Raw genomic sequence first — 20,593 nt, 5'->3', positions numbered from 1 at the left:
GGCGTTGTTTCTGTTGACGTGTCATCAGCAAAAGAGGATGCGGTGTCATCAATGTTGCTTGTTGTTATTAGTCTTTCTTTTCAGAAGTGAGTCAAGTAGACAGAGAGAATGTCGAGAGAGTTTGCCATAAACACGAAGTGTCACGTGCGTTTGCCCTCCCCAGATTAGATTAGATCAGGAGGTCATAGGCTCGTGATTTCCACGCGTTGGCATCGTGGGCGTTGTCGCTCCTTAACGTCGTCCAAATTGTGGTCATGGCTATCTCAGTGTAGTCGTCTATAATAATGGGAATGCATTGCTGTACGACTTGAACACGTTGTGCCCGTTGATCATGTCTGTTAATCTGTCCTGCAGTCCGCCCCTTTTGCGTCTCTTCTGGGCGCCGAGAGTCATGTCAAGCACAGTATTTTTTCAGCTTACTACTCTACGGAACCCCTTCTCAGTGAACGATTCTTAATCGAAGTGTACATTACTCCCGAGAGAAAACGTTGGAATGACAACGGCCCGTCTTTCAAGGTTTCAAGGAGGTCCATGTTTCACGCTCATGAGACACCCGGGCTCAAGGGCCTTAGCTTCACCTTGCATGGGAGCAGCGCACGCTATGGGTGCCTAGGCCTTATAACAGATCGCAGGATCACATTGTCAAATGATGATATTGAATACTAAATCACACTCTCTCCTTGCTACTCATCCAACACCTCAAGGCTTGACATGCACACATACTAAAACACCACCCCACTGTTATTTCCATGATGGGCGAACTGTCCCAAGGTGTGGAAGCGTTTACAAGACGAAGAAGGCGGCGGCACCGGCCAAAGCCATACCGGCGCCATTGAGTGCGAGTTGTGCCGCGGCACCAGTGAAGGTGGAGGCCGGTGCACTTCCTGTGGTGGCGCTTGCAGCAGTGGCGCCTGTAGGTGCGGATGTGATGGTGGCTGTCTCGCTGACAATGTAGCCGCTGCTGAAGGTTACGGAGACCATGCTGGTCATGTCAGTCGCAGTGGTGGTTGGCATCGAGATGGCTGAACCACCCCAGTTCGGGCCGGAGCCGGTGGTGGTGCCGTTGGAGCCTGAGTGCGCCGAACCAGTTTGCTGGGTAGGTGGCAAGATGACCACGGATCCGCCGCTGTTGGTAACGGTGCTGCTTGGGCTGGTGCTGTTGGAGGAGCCAGAGCTAGATTTCGAACATGTCTTGCCCTCGAGGACGGAGAATTGGGTTGAGTACTGGAATTCACCGGTGCCGTCGACGATGATCAGCATGCCGTAACCTGTCGAGGTGCTCTGAGTGCCGGGAGCCAGGTCGCAAGGGACATCCCAAGAGAAGGACTTTGAGCTGGCTGGAATGCCGGACGCAAGGGCGCTGTCTGACTGCACGCAGTTTGTCGACGGACCGTGGCAGAGGACGAGAGAGACTGTCACATCGTCGGTGGGGTGGCTCTCTGGGTCCCAAGTTACTTTGAAGGTCTCCCCTTGGGTAACGGGCTGAGGGGAGTGTTAGCATCCCGAAGGTCTAGAGATTCATGGAGAGGAAAGATGCATACGTGAGTCGTGTCAGGCAAAAGCAGTGGGCCCCAGGTGGCGTTGGTGGGTTTGGTGAAGGCTTGCGCGAGGCTGGCGAGGCCGACAACCATAAGGGGAGCAATGAAGGAATGCATCTTTGTGCGATTAGAGGGACCGAGTATGTGTCTGTCTTTCGAGAGCCTCGAAGGATTTTGTGAAAGGTGGTAAAAAGTTGTGGTAGTGACCGTGCTTTTGTAATGAACGACTGAGGGTCAAAAGAATGACTGACTATGAAGGCGAACAGACCAGCTGAGAGATACGAAGCTGCAAAACAATAAGTAGAGATCAAGCACCAAAAGGCTGGACTGGACTGGGATTCTGGCAGATTATAAAAATTCAAGTTGGGGGGTGGTACTGGTAACTCGGGTACTCGACGGAGTGGCAGCTCCGCCTCCACTTGTTTCAACTTCTTGGGAAATTACACCCTTACCGAGACGCTGCTATCCCCCCGAGCCGTCAGGATGATTTGGCTGAGAACCAACGAGATGGCTAGGGGACTGGCTAGCCCCCCCCAAAATAGAGCATCTAGGGTGTCATCGAACGTTCCTGCATATGGACATGGGAGTTTCCAGACAGCCTTTTCTCGCATGGACTGGTAAGCTTTGGGACACCGGATACGGAGTAGAAGCTAAGGAGGTCGAGCTGAGACCAGGGAGGTCAATGTGGCTTGATTCGAGAACCTCCGCGCACAGTCAGATTGGCGAAGTTCGATGTCATCAGAGACAGCCTTGTGTTCACAGGCTCTGGCGAATCTGTGTTGGATGATCCATGTCGGAGGTCGTGAAGCCACAACCATCATGATCAACAGGGTCATCTCGTTAGAGTGATCGGAAACAAATCGAAATTGTATTATATCTAAATTAGCCTGGTAAGGCTCGTCGCTTTACAAGAGTGGACAGGATCACTATTTAGTAAACAACTTAAAGGGCTGATCCCAAGTACGGAGTACGGATGCAGTGAATCCTGTATTGTAGGCGTCGTAGTGGCATCCTTAGGCCAATTGCTACCTACCGGAGGTTTTATGGGCGCCTAGACTGCCACCTAACATCATCCTCCGCCCCTAACGAGAAGCCACCGCTCTCAAGCCATTGGCAAGATCGAAGCCCACAAACCCAGCCAAGCTTTCTACAGTATGCTCGGGATGGGAGGCAGCATCAGTGCCTGAAACTCCATCTCCGGAAATCCACACGAATTTCTTCCTTCTCTAACCGGTGTGACTCGAGGCAGGGGCATCGACGTCTCATTATTTCTCGTCGCATACGGAGGATTTTAGCATTATACTGGGTTCCATAACTGTACGTGTTACATGTCATTGGACGCCTCCACAGCAATACACCAACACCTGTGTCTGGAGATGCAGTCGTGTGAGATTTCATTGGACACTTCAACAACAACAACAACAGCGTGGAGTACGGTATGAGTGCTCCTAATCCAGGTGGACTGCCTACCTCTACAGGTTTCCGAGTTTTCCAAGCCTGTAACTCATGGTTAGTACAAGATCCCAAATGGCAAACATCGCGTGTAGAAGACTGCGTGCTCCACAACAGGAGAGGCTGCTAACACGATGATGGTGCTATGAAGCCGTCGACGAAAGACGAAATGCAACGGTCTTCGACCAACCTGTGGCAGCTGCGTCTTACGGCGTCTGCCCTGCTCCTGGCCCACCTCGCATCAACATTCCGCGTCCCAGGAGAATGATTCAATTCCGACACAGCCCATCAATGAAGATGCCAATGGGAGTGAGGACAATCGTGCCAAAAGACCACGACTTTCTCGAGGCCGAGATGAGAGCAATAGTCGGCTTTCGAACAGTCTCCTTCAGCGCGCACTGGACATCTTCTACAGCCGGCATCTCAGTGTCGAATGTTGTTCTTTCCTGCACGTTCCATCCCTCGAAGTCGACGTGGTCCGAAGGCGATCTCCCTTCTTCGCACATGCTCTTGTAGCGCTCTCCGCAATCTATATGAGCAAAGAAGAAGCGGTCAAGGAAGGATTTGCAACACCGACCTTACTGTCTGACTGGCACACACTCGTAGCAAGAGAATATTCTCGTCAGACGGTTGACGTGCCTTCTGGTATGGCCCTTTGTATCCTACCGACCTTTGTCAAATCACAGTAGAACTAACGAGGCCCTCTAGTGCGATCCATCCAGGGCAATCTCATCCTAGCCTTGAAAGAGTTGCTCACTCGTACATCATACAAAGCTTGGATTTTCACTGGTATTGCCGTTCGACAGGCGCAGGCGTTGAGATTAGGTCGCGAATACCACAACAGACTCTCTCCTCGTCAGAAAGAAGTTCAAAGACGGACATATTGGGCATGTTTTGTCATGGACCGTCTTGTGGCGTATTGCTGCTGGCGACCACAGATGATAGGCCTGGACTGCGTTTCTCTCAACCTTCCCTGTCCAGAGACAATCTTCACATTCGAAGAATCATTCGACGCACCAACCTTGGATACGCTATCATTTCCATGTGAGGTATCCCGTCTTGGGCTACTGCCATATTATATTGCTATCGTAAATTTGTGGTCGCAGGCGACTTATATACAGGTGAAAGGTGGTCGTCGTTACAACAAACATCAATTTGACAGCTCGACATATCCGTTCAGTCCACTTGAGAAGGAAATCAACGATATCCATGACTCCCTTCCTGCCACAATACGATGGTCCACTCAAAACAGAAAGCTATTCCGACACACCGGTCAAGAGGCACTATTTGTGACTTTTCACTTGGTGCTGAATCATGCCAGGTGTGCACTGCGAGAAGAATATCTGCCGTACGAGGACGAGATGGACTCGCCGTTACATGAAGGTGGACAATACGACCGTTACGATGGTACTCACCCTAGCGCTGACAAGCAAGACGAAAGAACAACATCGATTTGTATCTCAAGCTCAGAAGCAATACTTGATGTCATGGAAACATTTCTCACCAACGATGGTGGCTTCCCAACCCTACAGTCACTCTTCGCTGCTCCCGCCTTTTTATCGGCCGCAAATACTCAGTTGTGGCTTCAGTATGTGGTTGCGCAAGACGAAGAAGCGTGCAGGAAAGCGGCGGCAAGCGTGGACAAGATAACGGCAGTGCTCGAGCTGTGGACAACTCACTGGCCTGTTGCTGACGCTTGGCTGAGTACCCTGGCAACCCTTCGCCGGCTGTATCAGGCGACGTACTGCCCAGTAATCAGCCCTGAAAGCAGCCGTCAAGGTGTTATTGTTGAGGCTGGCGCCCCCATTCCGCCAATTCTCGACGAGAGTGATATCCACGACACTCCTTATCCCAACCTTACTGAGGGTAATGGGCTTCCCCTGCTCAATGGACACATGAGTGATAAAATCAGATTCGTCTTGCTGGCATGGCTCGAAGATGCTGAGGCCAGAGACAGGGTCGTCAATTCCTCCATGTCAACACTTGGGCCGCACCTGTGGGAGTACGAAGGATTTCCAGAAGATTTAGATTTTCCACTTCCTGATTTCTACGGAAACGATCCATGGTCTGGCTTGATTGGAGATGCTGCCGTCGGTACTGACACAATTCAGGGGCTTGGTCTTGGGCAACATGTCCCGAGAGATTGACCCACCAACTGTCATCTAGGTCTGATATCTGAACGGAGCTCCTCCATCCACCGCCCCTAGCCCTTCCGATGTGTGGTGCTCCTTTTCCAGCTTACGATTCAAGAATCTCAAATACAGAGAGTATGTCACCGTAAAGACAATACCAGCACAGGGGAATGCCATGTTTACAATTAAAGCAGTCTTGTACCGAGGCGCTTCCCTCGCAAAGAAGATGTTGGATGCGACAAGCCCCATTGAGTTAAGACACGCCAGTAACACGCCAGTAGTGAAGGCGCGGGCATTCAAATTCGGAATGTTAGCGACCGTCCAAGCCGAGAAGATGACGCTCATGGGATATGCCTATGCAAGCAGTGTCAGCTTGGGAAGGCTAACAGCAGCCGAAATGCTCCCACTTACTCCGATGGTGCAGAAGAAAATGGCCAGATATCCAGTGCCTTTCTGTTTTTCAATATCCGCCCCGAGCAAAATGGCATATCCGACGAGACTGAGCACAAGAGGGACTGTCATGTGGAATCCGCGTTCTCGAAAGTAATCAGAAGAATACGCAAATATCAACAGGAAAACAGCTGCTGTCATGGCCGGTGCCACAGTATACTTTCGGTTTCCTCGAGTCAGTATGCGCCTTCCAAAATTCGGGAACGCCAGCGACTCAGTCAGGAGGAAGGCACTTACTAGGTTTGTCTTCGTAACCGAATATCCCAAACGAACAGTCATGATGGCCAAAAAGTTGGCGCTTGCATTTGGCAAGATTCCAACCGAGAACGCAATCACGACACGTGCCCAGCCATGGACAGTCTTGAACTCCGAAATGGCCTCAGACCATACCCATTTGCCCGAACGATTTTGCATAGACTCGAGTTGTATTCGAGCCTCTGCTACCTCTTCCTCACTCTGAGTTAAAAACCATGCATTCGCGATGTCTCTCGGAAGAACAAAGTAAGAAATAATGGCGACAAGGCAGGTAAGGCACCCTTCGAGGATGAAGAGATATGACCAATCGAAAAGATTGCCCGAGGATTTGATATGAAACATGCCAAATGCGATCAATCCTCCAAAGGCCGACGCAACCACAGCTCCCGCATAAAAGATGGCAATCCGCGAGGCGATCTCGCTTCTGGTATACCATTTGCTGAGATAAAAGACAACACTGTTCACTATATCAGAAGGATCTCGTGAGGCAAGGAAAGACAACTTACGATGCCAGGAAGCCAGACTCGAAAATGCCGACGAAAATACGACACACCATAAGATGTCCCAGGTTTTTGGCCACGGCTGTACAAGCTGATGCGATCCCAAAGGCTACCATCATACAAGGCAAGCTGATCTTTGCCGAGCAAATCTTGGTGAAAACAGTCATGACAGGTCCAAAGAGAACAAACATGACATAGTAGATGGTCAGGAGCAGATTGTACTGGTCTCCTGTCAAGTGGGTATCTTTCTTCAGCCCCGCTGTAGCAGCGTTTCCTAGATTTGATCTGTCGAGACTGTTGAAAGTGTACATGATGGCCAATGTAGGAAGAATGATCATATCGATCTTCCATCGTAGCTTGCGGATTGCTCGAGCATCCAATGACTGGATGTTGCCGTCATTCGTAGCGACTTCATTGGATTTATCCTGGGCAAGTACTCCTGTTTCTTGTTGGAACTTTTCGCTCGCCATCACGCTAAGTGTTCAGGGAGGACTGGGGCGACCGGTAGTGGTTGTCGTGACCTTGTCAATCCATCTCGACTTCGAACAATATTGGTGAACGGTATATTTATATACGTGCATCCACAGATCCTTATCGCCGCGGCACCTTGTACGATTACTGGGCAGGGAGAAGACCAGATGTGATAGCTTCGCACTATCAGCAGACTCAGACCTCTGCGATGCTGCGCAGACTTGTGGTAGATGCATGTTGGTCTTCCCGCGGTACGTCCATCGAGTCTTGCATTCGGCGAAACGGTCAAAAGCAGGAAGAAATGTCGGATGGCCCGATATATCAGGCATGGGTGGCTTCCCGCAGATGAGGACCCAGACCCCTATGTTCCGCGGCTGATCCGTCAAGACCCACGGCTCCATGCCAGACCAGTGATGACCTTGCATAACACCGTCACGAATTGCTCCCTCTGGAAGTTCAAGGACAACAGCGTCCAGATCGTCGGCAACAAGAGCGAGGATCAAGCAATTGCGGAGAAGGTCGGTTTTGGCTTTGGTATCTCAACTGATTTTCTCATTATATTTGTTCCATGTCTGCAAGACTCTCGCCAGTCGCCTATAACTAAATTTGATATCACAAAAAGCTTACACATCAAAGTATTTCAAGATGAGGTTAACCGCTCTATTGCAAACCCTGTTGTTGATATCCTCCGTGCGAGGCATTGCCACTGATTTTGTCGACAAGGCAATACAATTGATGGAGGAGACTCCCCTTTTGGACACCCATATTGACCTGCCACAAATCATCCGCAGTCTACGTACTAGTATTTGGTCTCCGACGTTTTGGACTATTGCCTGACTGTTACTCTAGATCGAAAACCACTCGACGCCATTCCTCTCCTAAATGGCTCTTTCCCAGGCCATGTTGACATCCCGAGGATGAGGGAGGGACGCTTGGGAGGAGCCTTCTGGACCGTTTGGGCTCCGTGTTACGACGTAGTCGGAGAGGATCCTGGTGCAGACTTCAACACTCCGACGAGCCATGTGCGAGATGCTCTGGAGATGCTCGACATCATCCAGAACATGATCGCACGACATCCCGATGATTTCCAATACGCCAGGACATCCGCCGAGGTTTGGGATGCCTTCAACGCCGGCAAGATCGCAAGTCTGATCGGCATGGAAGGGACCCATGTGTTGGGCAACTCCCTCGGTGCACTTCGAATCTTTGCACAACTGGGTGTCCGCTACCTCACTCTGACCCACACCTGCCATAGCGCATTCGCCTCGTCGTGTGGACCTGGTACGCCGATGGACGTCGTACACGAAGGTGATGGCTTGTCGGACCTGGGCAAAGAACTCATCAAAGAGTTGAACCGTGTCGGTATCATGGTCGACCTGGCCCACACCACCGTCGCGACAATGAGGCAAGCGATCGAGCTCTCCGAGGCTCCCGTGGTCTGGACCCACGCAGGCGCACGAGCACTATGGGATCACCCACGGAACGTGCCTGACGAAATCCTCAAAATGATCGGGGACGGCCCCGGACAGAAAGACGGCGTGATCCAGTCTATATTCTTTCCGGCTTTCCTCGGACCCCATCCGGGAGTCAACGTGTCACACGTCGCCAATCACATCGAGCACATTGCTGGTATCGTCGGCAAGAGTCGTGTTGGGATCGCCTCCGATTACGACGGGATGTACCTCGTGCCGGAAGGGCTAGAAGATGCTAGCAAATACCCCAACATTGTACGTTTCCCTTTCTCTCAAGAGGGAAAGCAAGTGATCCTAGCTGGCTAACGAGAAGGGAACAGGTCGCAGAGCTTCTGTCTCGAGGCTGGACGGACGACGAGGTACGTGGTGCGCTGGGTGGCAATCTGATGAGAATCATGGACAAGGTGGACGAGGTTAGCGAGAAACTGAAAGATCGACTACCGTCATCTGCCATCTGGGAGAAGAGAACCGACCTGCCATCTCTGAAGTGGGGTGGTGGCGGTCAGCATGTGTACTGGCCGACGGATGTGAAGGCCAAGGTGGAAAAGATGTATTTGCGCCACGATGAACTGTAAAAGGGGGAGCATCTCAAGGGGGAAAGGAGGATCGGGATAGGTATGCTCGACGTGGGCCTTGATATATGGCTTGCCCAGATGCGTACAACAGTTCACGTCACGATGATATGATTATATCTACTTTCTAGAAATACTCGGATAGATTTCCCCATACTGAGTCTTGGTCAAAAGTGAAGTCCAGATCCTGCGCTCTTTGGACAAAAACACCAACACCTCACTGGCAACCAACCTATAATCCACAGTACCCATTTTACGGGACAGGACAGAGTCACGATGCACGGGTAGGTTTCGAGTCTCATCGCTTGTTGCCAATTCTAAAATCACAGGTTGTCCGACGGAGTACTCTGTACCTAGTTTCCTAATCTCATAATCCTCCCCTAGTAAAATAAAGGGATGATGGTGAGACGAAGTTTTGCTGCTCGTTAAGAGAAAATCAAATTCGAGTGATTTGCTTGTACTCTGTATTGCTGATACGTACGAACCGATATCATCATCATCATCATTAAAGGTAAAGCTGTGTTATCGAGGCTGGAGAGGATCGGGTGGCGTACATAACAAACAAGGTTGAAGCTTTTAAGAAGCAAAACATCGAATATTGTGCTTTGCAAAATTCCGTAAAAACCTTATTTTTTTGCAACATGCAAAACATTTAACAATCATAAAAGCGGTGAGAACATAACGCCATATTTCTTAATAACCACCCTATAATTTCATAAATATTATATAATAATCTTACTCCGGAGTAAATTCTCTATCTAAGTATCTAAATTTTACTATATAAAAAGATGTGATTATAATACTATTATAGTTAAAGTTTAATCCTGCGGTAAAAGTGGCTGTATTAATTACACTTTAGGTAGGAGTGAAAGGTATAGTCATTATAAAGGCTTAAGGGGTTTTTAATGCCTATATTTCTAAAGTTTAATGGGATCTATACTATTAAGATATTAAAATAAATGATATAGTACCTATTAAAGGTTATCTAAAGTTAATTTATTATGCCGTAATAAAAGGACTTCATAATTTTATGCTAGATTAGTTAATAGTGTGGCTAGATAAGTACTATAATTTTCTCCATAATGAGTTTAGTATTAACACTTATATATTAATAGTTTTCTAGGCACTTAACTCTATAAATATTACGTATAAATAAATAACTAGAGTTAACACTAGGTAAGATAATAAACTTATTACTTTCTATATAGTATAAATAGCTAATTACATTAGTAACTAGCTAGTAATACTTAATAAAAGCGCTATAAATAATAAAACTATAGATAGAAAGTTTAGCTAGTTAGCTCGTAATACTTTATACTAAGTATAACTACTAAGTAACTAATTTACTAGTTAAAGCATTTTACCTATAATAATAATAAATAGATAACTCACTTATGAGGTCTATTAAGGCTCTTTTAACGCTGAATAATTTAAAACATTTCTTTAAGAAGTGCTTAATAAGATAAATCCCTTCTTAGAAGATTATTCTATTCTGATTATAGATAATATAACTATTCACTAATCTAATAGAGTTAAGTGAATATGCGAGGAGTAGAGTGTTATTCTTAAGTACTTATCTCTATATACTTTAGAGCTTAATCTAATTAAGATATTATTTCATAAGTTAAAGGAGTGAATATGAAAGAATAGAGAACTAGGTTATTATTATGAGAATAGCTTTAATACCTTTATTTATTTAGTAATGACTAGTGTCTATAAGGCTAAGATAGCTCATAATTACTTCTATAGATATGGCTATATTTAATAAGATATAGTAACTAGTAAAGAATAAATAAAAAAAGAAGAGGCTATAGGTATCTTATTCTATAATAATAAGTCTAGTCTATATACCTTAATCTATTTATTCTTAAGGTTATATAAATATAGCTATTACGTAATTACGCTAACTATAATTAGCTAAGCTATATACTATAATAAGTATAGTGTAAAATAGTAACACATAAAATAATTTTAATATTATACTAAGTTATATAATAAGCCCTTATTAACTACTATTTTCTAATAATATAATACTTACTAAATATTTATTTATATTATTATTAAAACTATCTTTACTTATTATAGCTAAACGCGTAAATTCCTTAAGATTATTATAGATTTTAATTATAAAACTAGTTAAAATAGTTATAGCCTTTTAATGTTTATCTATATATATTTATAGATTAGAGAAGTCTTATCTATAATTCGTAATAAAGAGCTTAATCTTTAGTAACTTAAATATATAAATAGAATATTTAGTCACTAACTAATTAAAGTACTTTTATATATTCTAATTATTATTATTCTCTCGTTATAAAGGGCTTAATTAAGGCCTAGTGATAGTGATAGTAGTAATAGCTATTAACGGCGGAGATTAATAAATATATATGGGAGGTTATGCTAAGTAACTTATTAATAGGATTTCTCTAATATTAAGTATAAATGAATATATATAGTTTAGCGAGTAAATAGGTAAAGATTAATACATAGTATTATAACGTTTTTCGTTTTTATTCTATTCTAAGAGAAGGGTCACTATAATTATATTTAGTACCTAGTTAGCTATTACACTAAAAGCCTTCTTTATAATTATATCACTTTAATACTAAACTAATAATATAAATAGAGAAAAATACTATTCTTTATAATTAACGTATAGATAAGAGTAATTCTTATAATTCTTTAACTTATAATAATGTCTCTTTAAGATATTAAGGAAGCTTACTTTAGTGGCAGTCTCTTTTTATGCCTAAAGTTATTTTTCTTCTCGCTATTATTATGTTATAGAGATTATCTTACTCTTTAACCTTTTATTTCTAGTCTTTTCCTTATAATAGTGACATATTTAGGTTAAGTTAAGATAATAGCTTAAGAAGATATTATTATAAGATAATAATAATATTAAAATGTCCTTACTAAATAAGCTATATTAACTAATTAGTTAATATTATTTTAGCTTCTTAATAATTAAGTATACTAGTGCTAAATACGCACTAAGTTTAGTTTTACTCTTATAGCTATCTTTTTGAGTATAATGAAACTCTTACCACTTTTAATAGGCCTTCTTAAAGTGTTTTTAAGTCTTTATAGTTAAGAAATAAAGCTTTTTATTACCTTATTTAATTATGAACTCGCCCCTAAAGATAGGGGGGCATAATTTATAAGTCTTTTAATTATAGTTATTATATTAATACTTAAGTTAATCTTTATACTTAAGAAGTGTGTTAATAATATTAAAACCCTAATATAATACTTCTATACTAAAAATCTTAACCTTCTTAATAAAGATTTCTATAGTGATATTATAGAAAAGTTTATTAATCTTAAATACTAATTTAATAGAGTTTATATTAATTAGGCTTAAGTTATTCTCTATAGTATATAATAAAGTATTTAATTAATAACTAGGTTACGCTAATAGAGAGACTTATATTAATGTTTTCTCTTTCTCTTTATTATCTTCTTTAGCATTACTAGATATAGATAAGACTTTATTATCCTCATTAAGAAGATTTAACGCTTTCTATACTTATAATATAATGTTCTCCTTAATACTTAGTCTCGGTAATAACTTTAGTAACTCTAATAACTTTAGTAGGTTAGGACTAGCTATTTAAGAGAGATAAGAGCTTAGAGACATAGCGCGACGCTTTAAACTTACCCTATTAGCTCTTATTACAAGGCTATCGCCGTCGCTTTTGCGCTTTATACGAGCGTTATAAGTAATAAGGGTCTCGCGGAGTGATTAAGAGGCTAATGACTCCTGGAGTTAACGAGATAAAGTTATTATGCGCCTTGTACAATTTAACATTATGTTTGTATGTAGTTACGATATATTGCAGTAAATTATAGTGCTATTTAGGGCTATTGCGGCTGCAGGATGAGTTTGTTGATACAGGCCATATGGCGGTGTGCAGATTTCATACAACTTGCAAAAAAATAAGGTTTTTACGGAATTTTGCAAAGCACAATACTTATTTGTGTATCCGTATTTGATAACTTGTACCAGAGAAATCCTCGGTGAGCCCTGGTATAGGCTTCTCCGCAATTTTGGCCCGGGGGTTGACTTGACTACCTCAGGTAAATACAGTCCGACCATATGGTCCCAATTCACGCTGTGATTGGCGGCTAATTTAGCCATGTACTGTGCTGTACATCCAACTTATGTCGGGACTGCCCACGGACAGAAACTGCGTGAGAATCCTTTAAGCAACATCGTCCACATTCTCACTTTTTTGGACACTCGAAAAAATAGGGTCGGTTCCCCATGTCAAGCTCATCAAGCTGAGATATTCAAATCATGCTTGGTCTACGTGGTCGGCGGTTGGAACGGCACCAGAGATAACATCTAGAAGGATAAGCCACCGAAGCTGCGACGTTTGCTTCGAGGCTGCGCACGACCTTCGCCGACGCTGTGACAAAGCTCCGACATGTCGACGTCGGTGTCGGCATCCACTCCTAGAGGGGAGGCCGTCCCTCCACCCACAATCCTCACCCCGCAATCTAGTAGCGAAGACTCACCGGTCGGCGGCGGCGGCGGTGGTGGTGCAACGAGAACGTCAAAGACGAGCCTCGACTTCCGTCAGGACTCGGTCGAGTTGAGAAGACTACATCACCATCATCACGATGATCCTGCACCCGCAGAAGACAAAGAGGATGTCAGTGGTGGCGAGAGTGAAGACGAGACCAGACCGACGAGGAGGCGCATCAGAAGAGTAGGAACGCTTTCGAAAGAATATACGGACGAGGAAGAAAGGGCCGTTTTGCGCAAGCTCGATCGTAAACTGGTCCTGTTTCTGGGCTTTTTGTACATGTTGAGTTTTCTAGACCGGTCGAATATAGGCGAGTAGTCCTCCCCGTCCCCATCACCGTCCCCTTTGTCCATTGATTTCACATGTCACGCAATCGCACGTCAGTTTTGAGGACGGAGACGGTTGTTGGCGGAGCGCGCAGGGGGGCCGAACGTCGAGGTACTTGACCGAACTGACCGAACCGACTGACGTTTTTTTTGTTTTCGTGTGTATACAGGTAACGCACGCATCGCCGGGTTGGAAAAGGACCTCTCCCTCTCATCGTCCCAGTACGACTGGTTGCTCACGGCGTTCTACATCACGTACATCGCGTTCGAGTGGATGATCCTCCTCTACCGACACGTCCCCGCCCACGTGTACATTGCCCTCTGCGTCCTTTCGTGGGGCGTGGTCGCCAGTCTACAGAGTTTGACGACCTCGTTCGGCCAGCTCTTGATCCTGCGTGGCCTCCTGGGGGTCACCGAGGCTGCGTTCGGCCCCGGGGTGCCGTTTTTCATGACCCACTTCTTCAAGAGGTCCGAACTGGCGTACCGGGTCGGACTTCAGATCGCCGCGGCTCCCCTGGCGACGAGTTTCGCGAGCTCGTTGGCGTACCTGATCGTCGCGACGAGTCAGAATGGGCCCATCGCGCCCTGGAGGGCCTTGTTCCTCGTCGAGGGCTTCCCGTCCGTCCTCGCGGCCGTGGCGGCTTGGTACTACATCCCGGACTCACCGGGAAAGGCTCGATACCTCACACCTCGAGAACGAAAGGTGGCCGTTCTCAGACTCGGGTCCGAGCAACAACAACATCAGACGACGACGACGTCGTCCTCCTACAGGTCGGATCACGGAGCGACATGGTCTCAGCGACTTGATCTGCACGAGATCCGATCGACCGTCCTGGATCCAAAATCGTACCTCTCGGCGTTGATGTTTTTGAGCGTCAACGTGTCATTCAGCTCCCTGCCCGTGTTCCTCCCGACCATCATCAACAGCATGTCCTTTTCGCCGCTGGCGTCTCAAGCGCTGGCCGCCCCGCCTTACCTGTTCGCCTTCTTTTTCGTCCTCGTCGTGGGACGGTACAGCGACAAGGTCGCCGACTCGAGGTCGCTGTTCTTGATCGGGGTGGCCTTGCTGAGCGCCTTTTCCTACGCCGGGATAGCCGTCGCCGGGTACCTGCACGAGTCGCTGGGCGAGGCCGGGAGCATCACGATCCGCTACGTCGCCGTGTTCGGCGCCGCCATGGGGCTGTTTTCCTCCGTCACCCTGATCATCACGTGGACCCTGAACAACCAGGCCACGTCCGCCGGCAAGGGCACCGGCCTGACCATCCTCAACGTCGTGGGCCAGTGTGGCCCCCTGATCGGCGTGCACGTCTTTCCCAAGAGCCAGGGCCCACTGTACGTGCAGGGTATGGCCGTCTGTGCGGGGTTCATGGCCTTCGGAGTCGCGGGCGTGGCTTTCGTCCTGAGGTTGGTACTCGACAATGCCAACAGACGACGCGGTCTTGAAAACGACCTCACCAAAGCAGGAGAGTATGAGCTGACGGAAAGCTTTGGACCCAAGGAGGCCCGTCGAGACGGAAGAGGGGGTGATCATGATGATTCGGATGTCGAAGAGACACTCATTGGAGGCGCTAGAAAGGTCTTTGGTGGTGACAAGGCCGGTTTTCGATATATGCTTTGATCTTTTTGTTATATCAGAGTACTTATCGAATATACAGAACGCAGAATAGCAGAATACAGAGTGCTATCATGTGCAATTTTCTTGTCCAAATTTTGGATTCTCTTTTGTTCTTGCTATGCACTTATATACAGGGCGCAAACAATCACGTCTGGCGCCGTTGTTGAAGATCGTGTTGAGCTCCCTGGATCCGTGACCGCAATTCAGGTAATCATAACAAAAACCGTGAAGTCTCACTGGGGTCTGAGGGAATAATGCCTCGTCCTTTTTCTGGTCCAACTATAACTATACCTTTGAACCCTTGGAGCTATCACTTCCGGCGGGGTTTTTGCCCTCGTTGGCCTTCTCCTGACCCAACTTTTGCATCTGTTCCATGGTCATGTTGTGCTTGTCCCCCCTGACGTTTTGTTCACTGTTGCTTCCCAACTCGGGCTTCCACTCTCCTCGGCCAGTCTTTGCCTTTTCCACACTGTCCGCCTTGTGATGGTCGATCTCCTTGTCTCTGTCGTCGCGGTCTATATTGTACCGTAAAGTGTTAGCATCAAGGTTGCGTTACGGTCTAGAGAGATGTGCCGCGAGACAGTGGATTTGGGTGCACGGTCAGAGTAAGTTTGGGGGAGACTCGGAGACTCGACACGTACGGATATTCTCCTCGTTCAAACCTTGACGTGCTGAAGAAGTGTGCAGTGCTGCAACGGATTGAGGTCGAAGTGCTTTTCCAGATGCCCGCAGAGGGGTCAAGCTTCGGCTGAGGAAGGACATGGTGCGAGGATGAGAGCAGGGGTCGTCTCGAGGTTGCAAGGTCTGAAAGGTATATTGGTCCTGCAAGTGAGTGCTGGATGTTGTTTTTGGTACTTGATGCAAGGAAAAAGAAATGGCCTGGGGAGTTACAAAGTTGTATGATGCAGGTGGAAGAGCTTTAGGCGAAGGCTTTCTTCAGTTCTCGGAGAAAACGTTCCTGAATCCTCTTTTCTCTTACCTACGCATGCCGAGGATCAATCAATAACGAGCTTCGATTCTCTCGTTCATGACGTCGTGAATCAACGTGACCTGCCGTCATTGTTTCTTATTATTGCCCCACGTTCGGAGTGAGGCCAAGGAGAAGAAAAGATGATCTCTCCGGCTTTTATTTCCGCGGCTTGATGCGAATTGGCGAAACTGCCATTGGTAAACCCAGTACTCCGTACAAGCTCGGATATGATCACATGACCTTCATGTGAATCGGAAATGCGCCACTGTTTTAATCTGCTCCGTCGCGTCTTTTGAGCCTCGAGACGCGCTTTTCTCGTACTCGTACCCAATACCGCACCACCCAAGCATGTGGACGGCAGGCGACGAAAACATCAACAGCCCAATCTACGTACAACAATGTTCCAGTCGCCTGCAAAGAGGAGGAGGTTGTCCGATGATGAAGATTATGAAAGAGCAGCTGATACCATCACAAACAATAACGGCCTGAAAACAGCAAGTCCGACCCGACCATCATACTTGTCTCCCACGAAAAGCTCCCTGTCACGATCATATCCACACCTCATCGAACGGTCTCCTCGTCGTGCCCTAACAGGACTAAAGGGGAGAAGTTTAAGGGATGAGATTCTACAAAACAAACAAACCAACACCGACGTGCCTGAGTCTGAGAAGGTCCCTCGACCCATCGACTCCGTGGGTCGCCCTGTGGAAGGGACAGTCCAAGATCAAGTTGCAGAGGCTGCTGGAAAGGAGGCAGAGAGGACAGACTCGGGCACAAGGCCCAGTCCAAAGCCCCCATCACCGTACAAAAGTCCTCAATCACGATCAACAAAGCAACGACCTTCGAGAGTGAATGGATCCCAGAGAGCAAGTCACTTCGGCCAGGACGGTCTCCCTCCGCCTATTATAATGCCCTCTCTTGTACGCCGAACAAGTTCCAATTCCCAGTCGGCAAGTCGCCCCGCAAGCAATGAGCCAGAACTGCCTCCGACCCCAGTGCAGTTGGGATTAGACCCTGCACCCGACAGACCTCGAGGTCTATCGTCTAGCAGTCCGAGAAGTTCAAAGTCCGGCAGTGGGAGGTTTAGTAGGACAACACGATCTCAGCACCTATCCACTAGTAGCCCTTTGAAACCGAAAGCACGTGCACCACCGCCAAAAGCTATGGAACCTTTGGCAAGCTTGAGGGATGAGGGCGATGAGGCTTCTGAGAGCGAGCTTGAGCCCTCAGCAGATGAAGCCACCGAAGAGGTACCACCAGAGCTGCAAGAGAAGAAGTCGTCTCTCCGCTCCTTGAAAGATGAATTGAACAGAGTGAAGAAGGAGGTTGGAAAATTGGAAAATGTCATTGGCCGCGAGCAGCCTGGCGATGACTGCCTGACGCTTTTACAGAGCCTTACTTCAGACAACGGCAAAACTCTCCCAACAAATACTGAGGCTTGGCCGACTCCGTATCATCTGACCTTGTTTGCACCGGGCAATCTACAGCTCAAGAACACCACGGAGGTATTCAGTCGTGATGGCCGACCAAAGCTCCTTCACAACTTGACTGCTTCGGTGCCGCCTCCTTGGCTTCCCAACACCTTTGCTTGCACGTTCAATGTGGTTGTGGATGCTGAGATGGGTCACGTAGAAAATGTGCGCATGGAGGATGTCTTGCGAGACCATAATCAAGCTTCAAAAGCCCCCAGACGTGGAGTCTTCAAGTGGGCCGAGCAACGCTTACAACCCGGACCTGATCGTCTCAGCATACACCGGCTTGATCTAGCAGGTATAATCTGGGGAATGGGCAAATGGTTCTCTGCCACGATTGAACGTGCAAAAATCTTTCGTCAACTGGATTTACAATACGTCAAGCTTTCTACAGCCAAAGATGACAATCTCTCAGATGGGGACGAGCCTTTGAAACCAGAAATGGCGGTCGAGCTCTCTCCGTACCTCGAACTCACACAGCTCGAGATGTCTGCTCAGATCCCGACTTCCAAGAAGAGCGACGTATCGTCTGCGGTGAAAATCATGTTGGTGTGGCAACTCGACCTTGACTGGACCGGAGAGGCCATCTCTGACGTCTCGCTGACATTCAGCGGTGTGTCGACCAAGGCGGAGAAAGGTTTCAAAGATGTGTTTGCTACTTTGTACCCTTCCAAAGGTGTCCTGAATGCTTTTGAAAGTGTCTGGGAACTGATTCATGCGGATGGAGATGATGAAGGAAACCCTGAAGGGAAAACCAAAGGCAAGCGGAAACGGGTCTGAATTGTTGGCCAGAATCAGTACAGATGTGCTATGATGTATGAGCTTATGACTACCTTAGATCCAGATACCAGGAGTTGCTACCGAGAGTTGTACATACCATACGGTCACGATGCCGAGATTTATATCACGGCTAGAGAAATACAACAGTTCTTCTACTGATCGGGGGTTTCGGACCTTTTGCTGGGGGTTGGAGACGACTACAGCTGAATAAAAGAAATTTCGTTTGGTTTTTTTTCTCATTGGTATTTCCTTCTGGGTTCCATGCTATGTCGCTCTCGAATTTGGATAACACGACACAAAGAAGGAGAATGCAATACACACGCCCCCTCACTCATTCTTTGCTAATTCCTTTTCGTATGATGATCTTTTTTCTTCTTCTTGAACGTTGCTTGTCGACGCCAATTTTGAAAAAACATAAAAAGCATCTCCTTTCTTTCCTTGCTCCGACGCGATCAATGGAAGCAAAAAGACAACCACATGGCTAGACAATGCTTCCACGTCCACGCTCGGAGCGAGCCCACCATCCCATGCACCACACACACACACACCCACCCAGGCAGACATGGAAACGACCGACGCCCCCGCCCTTCGTGGTTTTGGGTTTGTGTTTGTCATTTGTGTTCGGATCGCATTGAACAACGTAGGTCCTCTCTCTATTTCTTCTTGGCATCCTCCGCCTCGGCCTTGGCCTTGGCCCTCTTCTCCCGGGCGCCCTGGTTCCTGGCGTCGGCGCGGGCGAGTCTGAGTTTGCGGAAGGCGGCCTCCTCTCCCTTGGGCATGTCGCCCTTCTTGACCTCCTTGAAGGCGTGGGCGATGCCGACACCGGTGTCGATGGGGATCGAGGCGGCGACCTTCTTGGCGATCTTGCTGTCGTCCTCGGCCATCTTGACGTCCTCGGCGGAGCTGTCGAGCTTCTTGTGCTGGCCGGACTTGCGGGGGAAGAGGATCAGGCGGGCCTTGTAGGCCTTGAGGCGGGCGACGTTGGTCGAGAGGGTCTCTTGGTTGGTGGTCTGGCGGCGGGCGTCGACGGAGATACCGATGGTAGGGGCGAGTTTGCGGGGGATACCGGCTTCCTGTTGTTTTTGAGATTGTGTCAGTTTTTTTTCCCCTTCAGCTCTTTCTTTTCTCTCTCGGTTTTTAGAATGGTACGCCACGTTCTTCCGCAGAAGTTTGTGCGTCGAAGGGGGGAGGGGGGAGAAGAAAGAGACAGGGTAGAGAGTCGACGTCGGCGAAAATCATGTAGCCTATGTTTCTTGTCCTTTTCCTACTCTTCAAGAAATCGGACGTGATGTCGATTTCCGGGGTGCCCTTCTCTCTTTCTCTCTCTTCTCCTTGACATGCGAAAAACCAAACAAAAATTTGCGTGCGAGGAGTTTTCCCGTACCTTCAATTCGACCAGGGTGAAACCTCTACCGGCCCTGGCGCGGCGGTTGTACTTGATCGTAGGGCATCGGACGACGGGCTTCAGCTTGTCGACGGGTCGGGGGGCGACAGCGGCGGCCTTGGACAGACGAGCAGCCCGTCTCGAGGACTTGCGGCCCGGCTGGTCGAAGTGCACGCGGACCCGGCGTTGCCAGTCCTTGTGGAAGTGGTTGTTCGGCAGTTGTTGGTTGTGCTTGATCGCCATTGTGCCTTTGACGACGCCGTGTGCTTCTTAAAGGGGGAGAAAAAAAAGGACACAACCTTGAACTGAGAAAGAAGTTGGTGGTGGTGGTAAGTCGCTGGAGTCCAAAATCCAAGAGATTGTTGAATTTCTGCCGCCCACACACAGATTGGTGCCGTGAGCCAGTGAGGGTCTCCCAATCCGGTTGATTTTTCTTGGCGGCGATTTGTGTGCGCCAAGGAGAAGGGTGGCTTGGTCGTGTGATTTTCTCATGCACTACCGGAGGAAATGGTAAGTAGGCGAGATACGGCCAGTTCTTTGTCTGACATATTTGTTCACCGATATCCGTACTTTATCAGCACTTCACCAAAAAGAGCCTCTTCCGTTTTAAATGACATGGTTTTCATGGGCTGCCATACGGAGGGATAGATGTCCTATCAAATACGAACTAGA

General features: G+C 47.4%; 8 protein-coding genes across 8 annotated transcripts; 4 read left to right on the top strand and 4 right to left on the bottom strand.

Annotated features, from left to right (window-relative positions):
- Positions 1-524: 524 nt before the first annotated feature.
- Positions 525-1,881, bottom strand: PV06_05131 (uncharacterized protein). The gene is made up of 2 exons (XM_016406101.1): positions 1,542-1,881; positions 525-1,482 (listed from the first exon to the last, which is right to left on the bottom strand). Exons 1-2 carry the CDS (start codon positions 1,653-1,655, stop codon positions 784-786), a joined length of 813 nt encoding a protein of 270 aa, XP_016264307.1. The 5' UTR covers positions 1,656-1,881; the 3' UTR covers positions 525-783.
- Positions 1,882-2,976: 1,095 nt separating this feature from the next.
- PV06_05130 (uncharacterized protein) lies at positions 2,977-5,137 on the top strand (the record flags this gene model as incomplete). The annotated part of the gene is made up of 3 exons (XM_016406100.1): positions 2,977-3,047; positions 3,142-3,635; positions 3,699-5,137. The coding sequence occupies 3 exons, from the start codon at positions 2,977-2,979 to the stop codon at positions 5,135-5,137; spliced, it is 2,004 nt and encodes a 667-aa protein (XP_016264306.1).
- Positions 5,138-5,152: 15 nt separating this feature from the next.
- PV06_05129 (uncharacterized protein) lies at positions 5,153-6,797 on the bottom strand (the record flags this gene model as incomplete). The annotated part of the gene is made up of 4 exons (XM_016406099.1): positions 5,153-5,476; positions 5,534-5,731; positions 5,810-6,284; positions 6,334-6,797. 4 exons carry the CDS (start codon positions 6,795-6,797, stop codon positions 5,153-5,155), a joined length of 1,461 nt encoding a protein of 486 aa, XP_016264305.1.
- A 309-nt stretch (positions 6,798-7,106) lies between these two features.
- On the top strand, positions 7,107-8,941 carry PV06_05128 (uncharacterized protein; the record flags this gene model as incomplete). Its single annotated transcript, XM_016406098.1, has 4 exons — positions 7,107-7,316; positions 7,435-7,594; positions 7,648-8,525; positions 8,591-8,941. The coding sequence occupies 4 exons, from the start codon at positions 7,107-7,109 to the stop codon at positions 8,843-8,845; spliced, it is 1,503 nt and encodes a 500-aa protein (XP_016264304.1). The 3' UTR covers positions 8,846-8,941.
- Positions 8,942-13,001: 4,060 nt separating this feature from the next.
- On the top strand, positions 13,002-15,383 carry PV06_05127 (uncharacterized protein). The gene is made up of 2 exons (XM_016406097.1): positions 13,002-13,684; positions 13,871-15,383. The coding sequence occupies exons 1-2, from the start codon at positions 13,273-13,275 to the stop codon at positions 15,316-15,318; spliced, it is 1,860 nt and encodes a 619-aa protein (XP_016264303.1). The 5' UTR covers positions 13,002-13,272; the 3' UTR covers positions 15,319-15,383.
- On the bottom strand, positions 15,383-16,393 carry PV06_05126 (uncharacterized protein). Its single transcript, XM_016406096.1, has 2 exons — positions 15,957-16,393; positions 15,383-15,830 (listed from the first exon to the last, which is right to left on the bottom strand). The coding sequence occupies exons 1-2, from the start codon at positions 16,075-16,077 to the stop codon at positions 15,601-15,603; spliced, it is 351 nt and encodes a 116-aa protein (XP_016264302.1). The 5' UTR covers positions 16,078-16,393; the 3' UTR covers positions 15,383-15,600.
- A 226-nt stretch (positions 16,394-16,619) lies between these two features.
- PV06_05125 (uncharacterized protein) lies at positions 16,620-18,580 on the top strand. The gene has a single exon (XM_016406095.1). It carries the CDS (start codon positions 16,684-16,686, stop codon positions 18,535-18,537), a length of 1,854 nt encoding a protein of 617 aa, XP_016264301.1. The 5' UTR covers positions 16,620-16,683; the 3' UTR covers positions 18,538-18,580.
- Positions 18,581-18,754: 174 nt separating this feature from the next.
- PV06_05124 (uncharacterized protein) lies at positions 18,755-20,261 on the bottom strand. The gene is made up of 2 exons (XM_016406094.1): positions 19,922-20,261; positions 18,755-19,610 (listed from the first exon to the last, which is right to left on the bottom strand). Exons 1-2 carry the CDS (start codon positions 20,162-20,164, stop codon positions 19,191-19,193), a joined length of 663 nt encoding a protein of 220 aa, XP_016264300.1. The 5' UTR covers positions 20,165-20,261; the 3' UTR covers positions 18,755-19,190.
- Positions 20,262-20,593: the final 332 nt, after the last annotated feature.

The sequence above is a fragment of the Exophiala oligosperma genome (genome assembly GCF_000835515.1).
Source record: "Exophiala oligosperma strain CBS 72588 unplaced genomic scaffold supercont1.4, whole genome shotgun sequence".
In the NCBI taxonomy this organism is placed as follows: domain Eukaryota; kingdom Fungi; phylum Ascomycota; class Eurotiomycetes; order Chaetothyriales; family Herpotrichiellaceae; genus Exophiala; species Exophiala oligosperma.
This window is presented reverse-complemented; position numbering and strand designations above follow the sequence as displayed.

Excerpts from the sequence above, each read along its gene's own strand:
- PV06_05127 (XM_016406097.1), top strand. The coding sequence starts at position 13,273 with ATGTCGACGTCGGTGTCGGCATCCACTCCTAGAGGGGAGGCCGTCCCT. Across the intron at positions 13,685-13,870 it reads TCTAGACCGGTCGAATATAG|GTAACGCACGCATCGCCGGG; the intron begins GCGAGTAGTCCT and ends GTGTGTATACAG.
- PV06_05124 (XM_016406094.1), bottom strand. The coding sequence starts at position 20,164 with ATGGCGATCAAGCACAACCAACAACTGCCGAACAACCACTTCCACAAG. Across the intron at positions 19,611-19,921 it reads TCACCCTGGTCGAATTGAAG|GAAGCCGGTATCCCCCGCAA; the intron begins GTACGGGAAAAC and ends CAAAAACAACAG.
- PV06_05125 (XM_016406095.1), top strand. The coding sequence starts at position 16,684 with ATGTTCCAGTCGCCTGCAAAGAGGAGGAGGTTGTCCGATGATGAAGAT.
- PV06_05131 (XM_016406101.1), bottom strand. The coding sequence starts at position 1,655 with ATGCATTCCTTCATTGCTCCCCTTATGGTTGTCGGCCTCGCCAGCCTC. Across the intron at positions 1,483-1,541 it reads TTTTGCCTGACACGACTCAC|CCCGTTACCCAAGGGGAGAC; the intron begins GTATGCATCTTT and ends CACTCCCCTCAG.
- PV06_05126 (XM_016406096.1), bottom strand. The coding sequence starts at position 16,077 with ATGTCCTTCCTCAGCCGAAGCTTGACCCCTCTGCGGGCATCTGGAAAA. Across the intron at positions 15,831-15,956 it reads TTTGAACGAGGAGAATATCC|ACCGCGACGACAGAGACAAG; the intron begins GTACGTGTCGAG and ends GGTACAATATAG.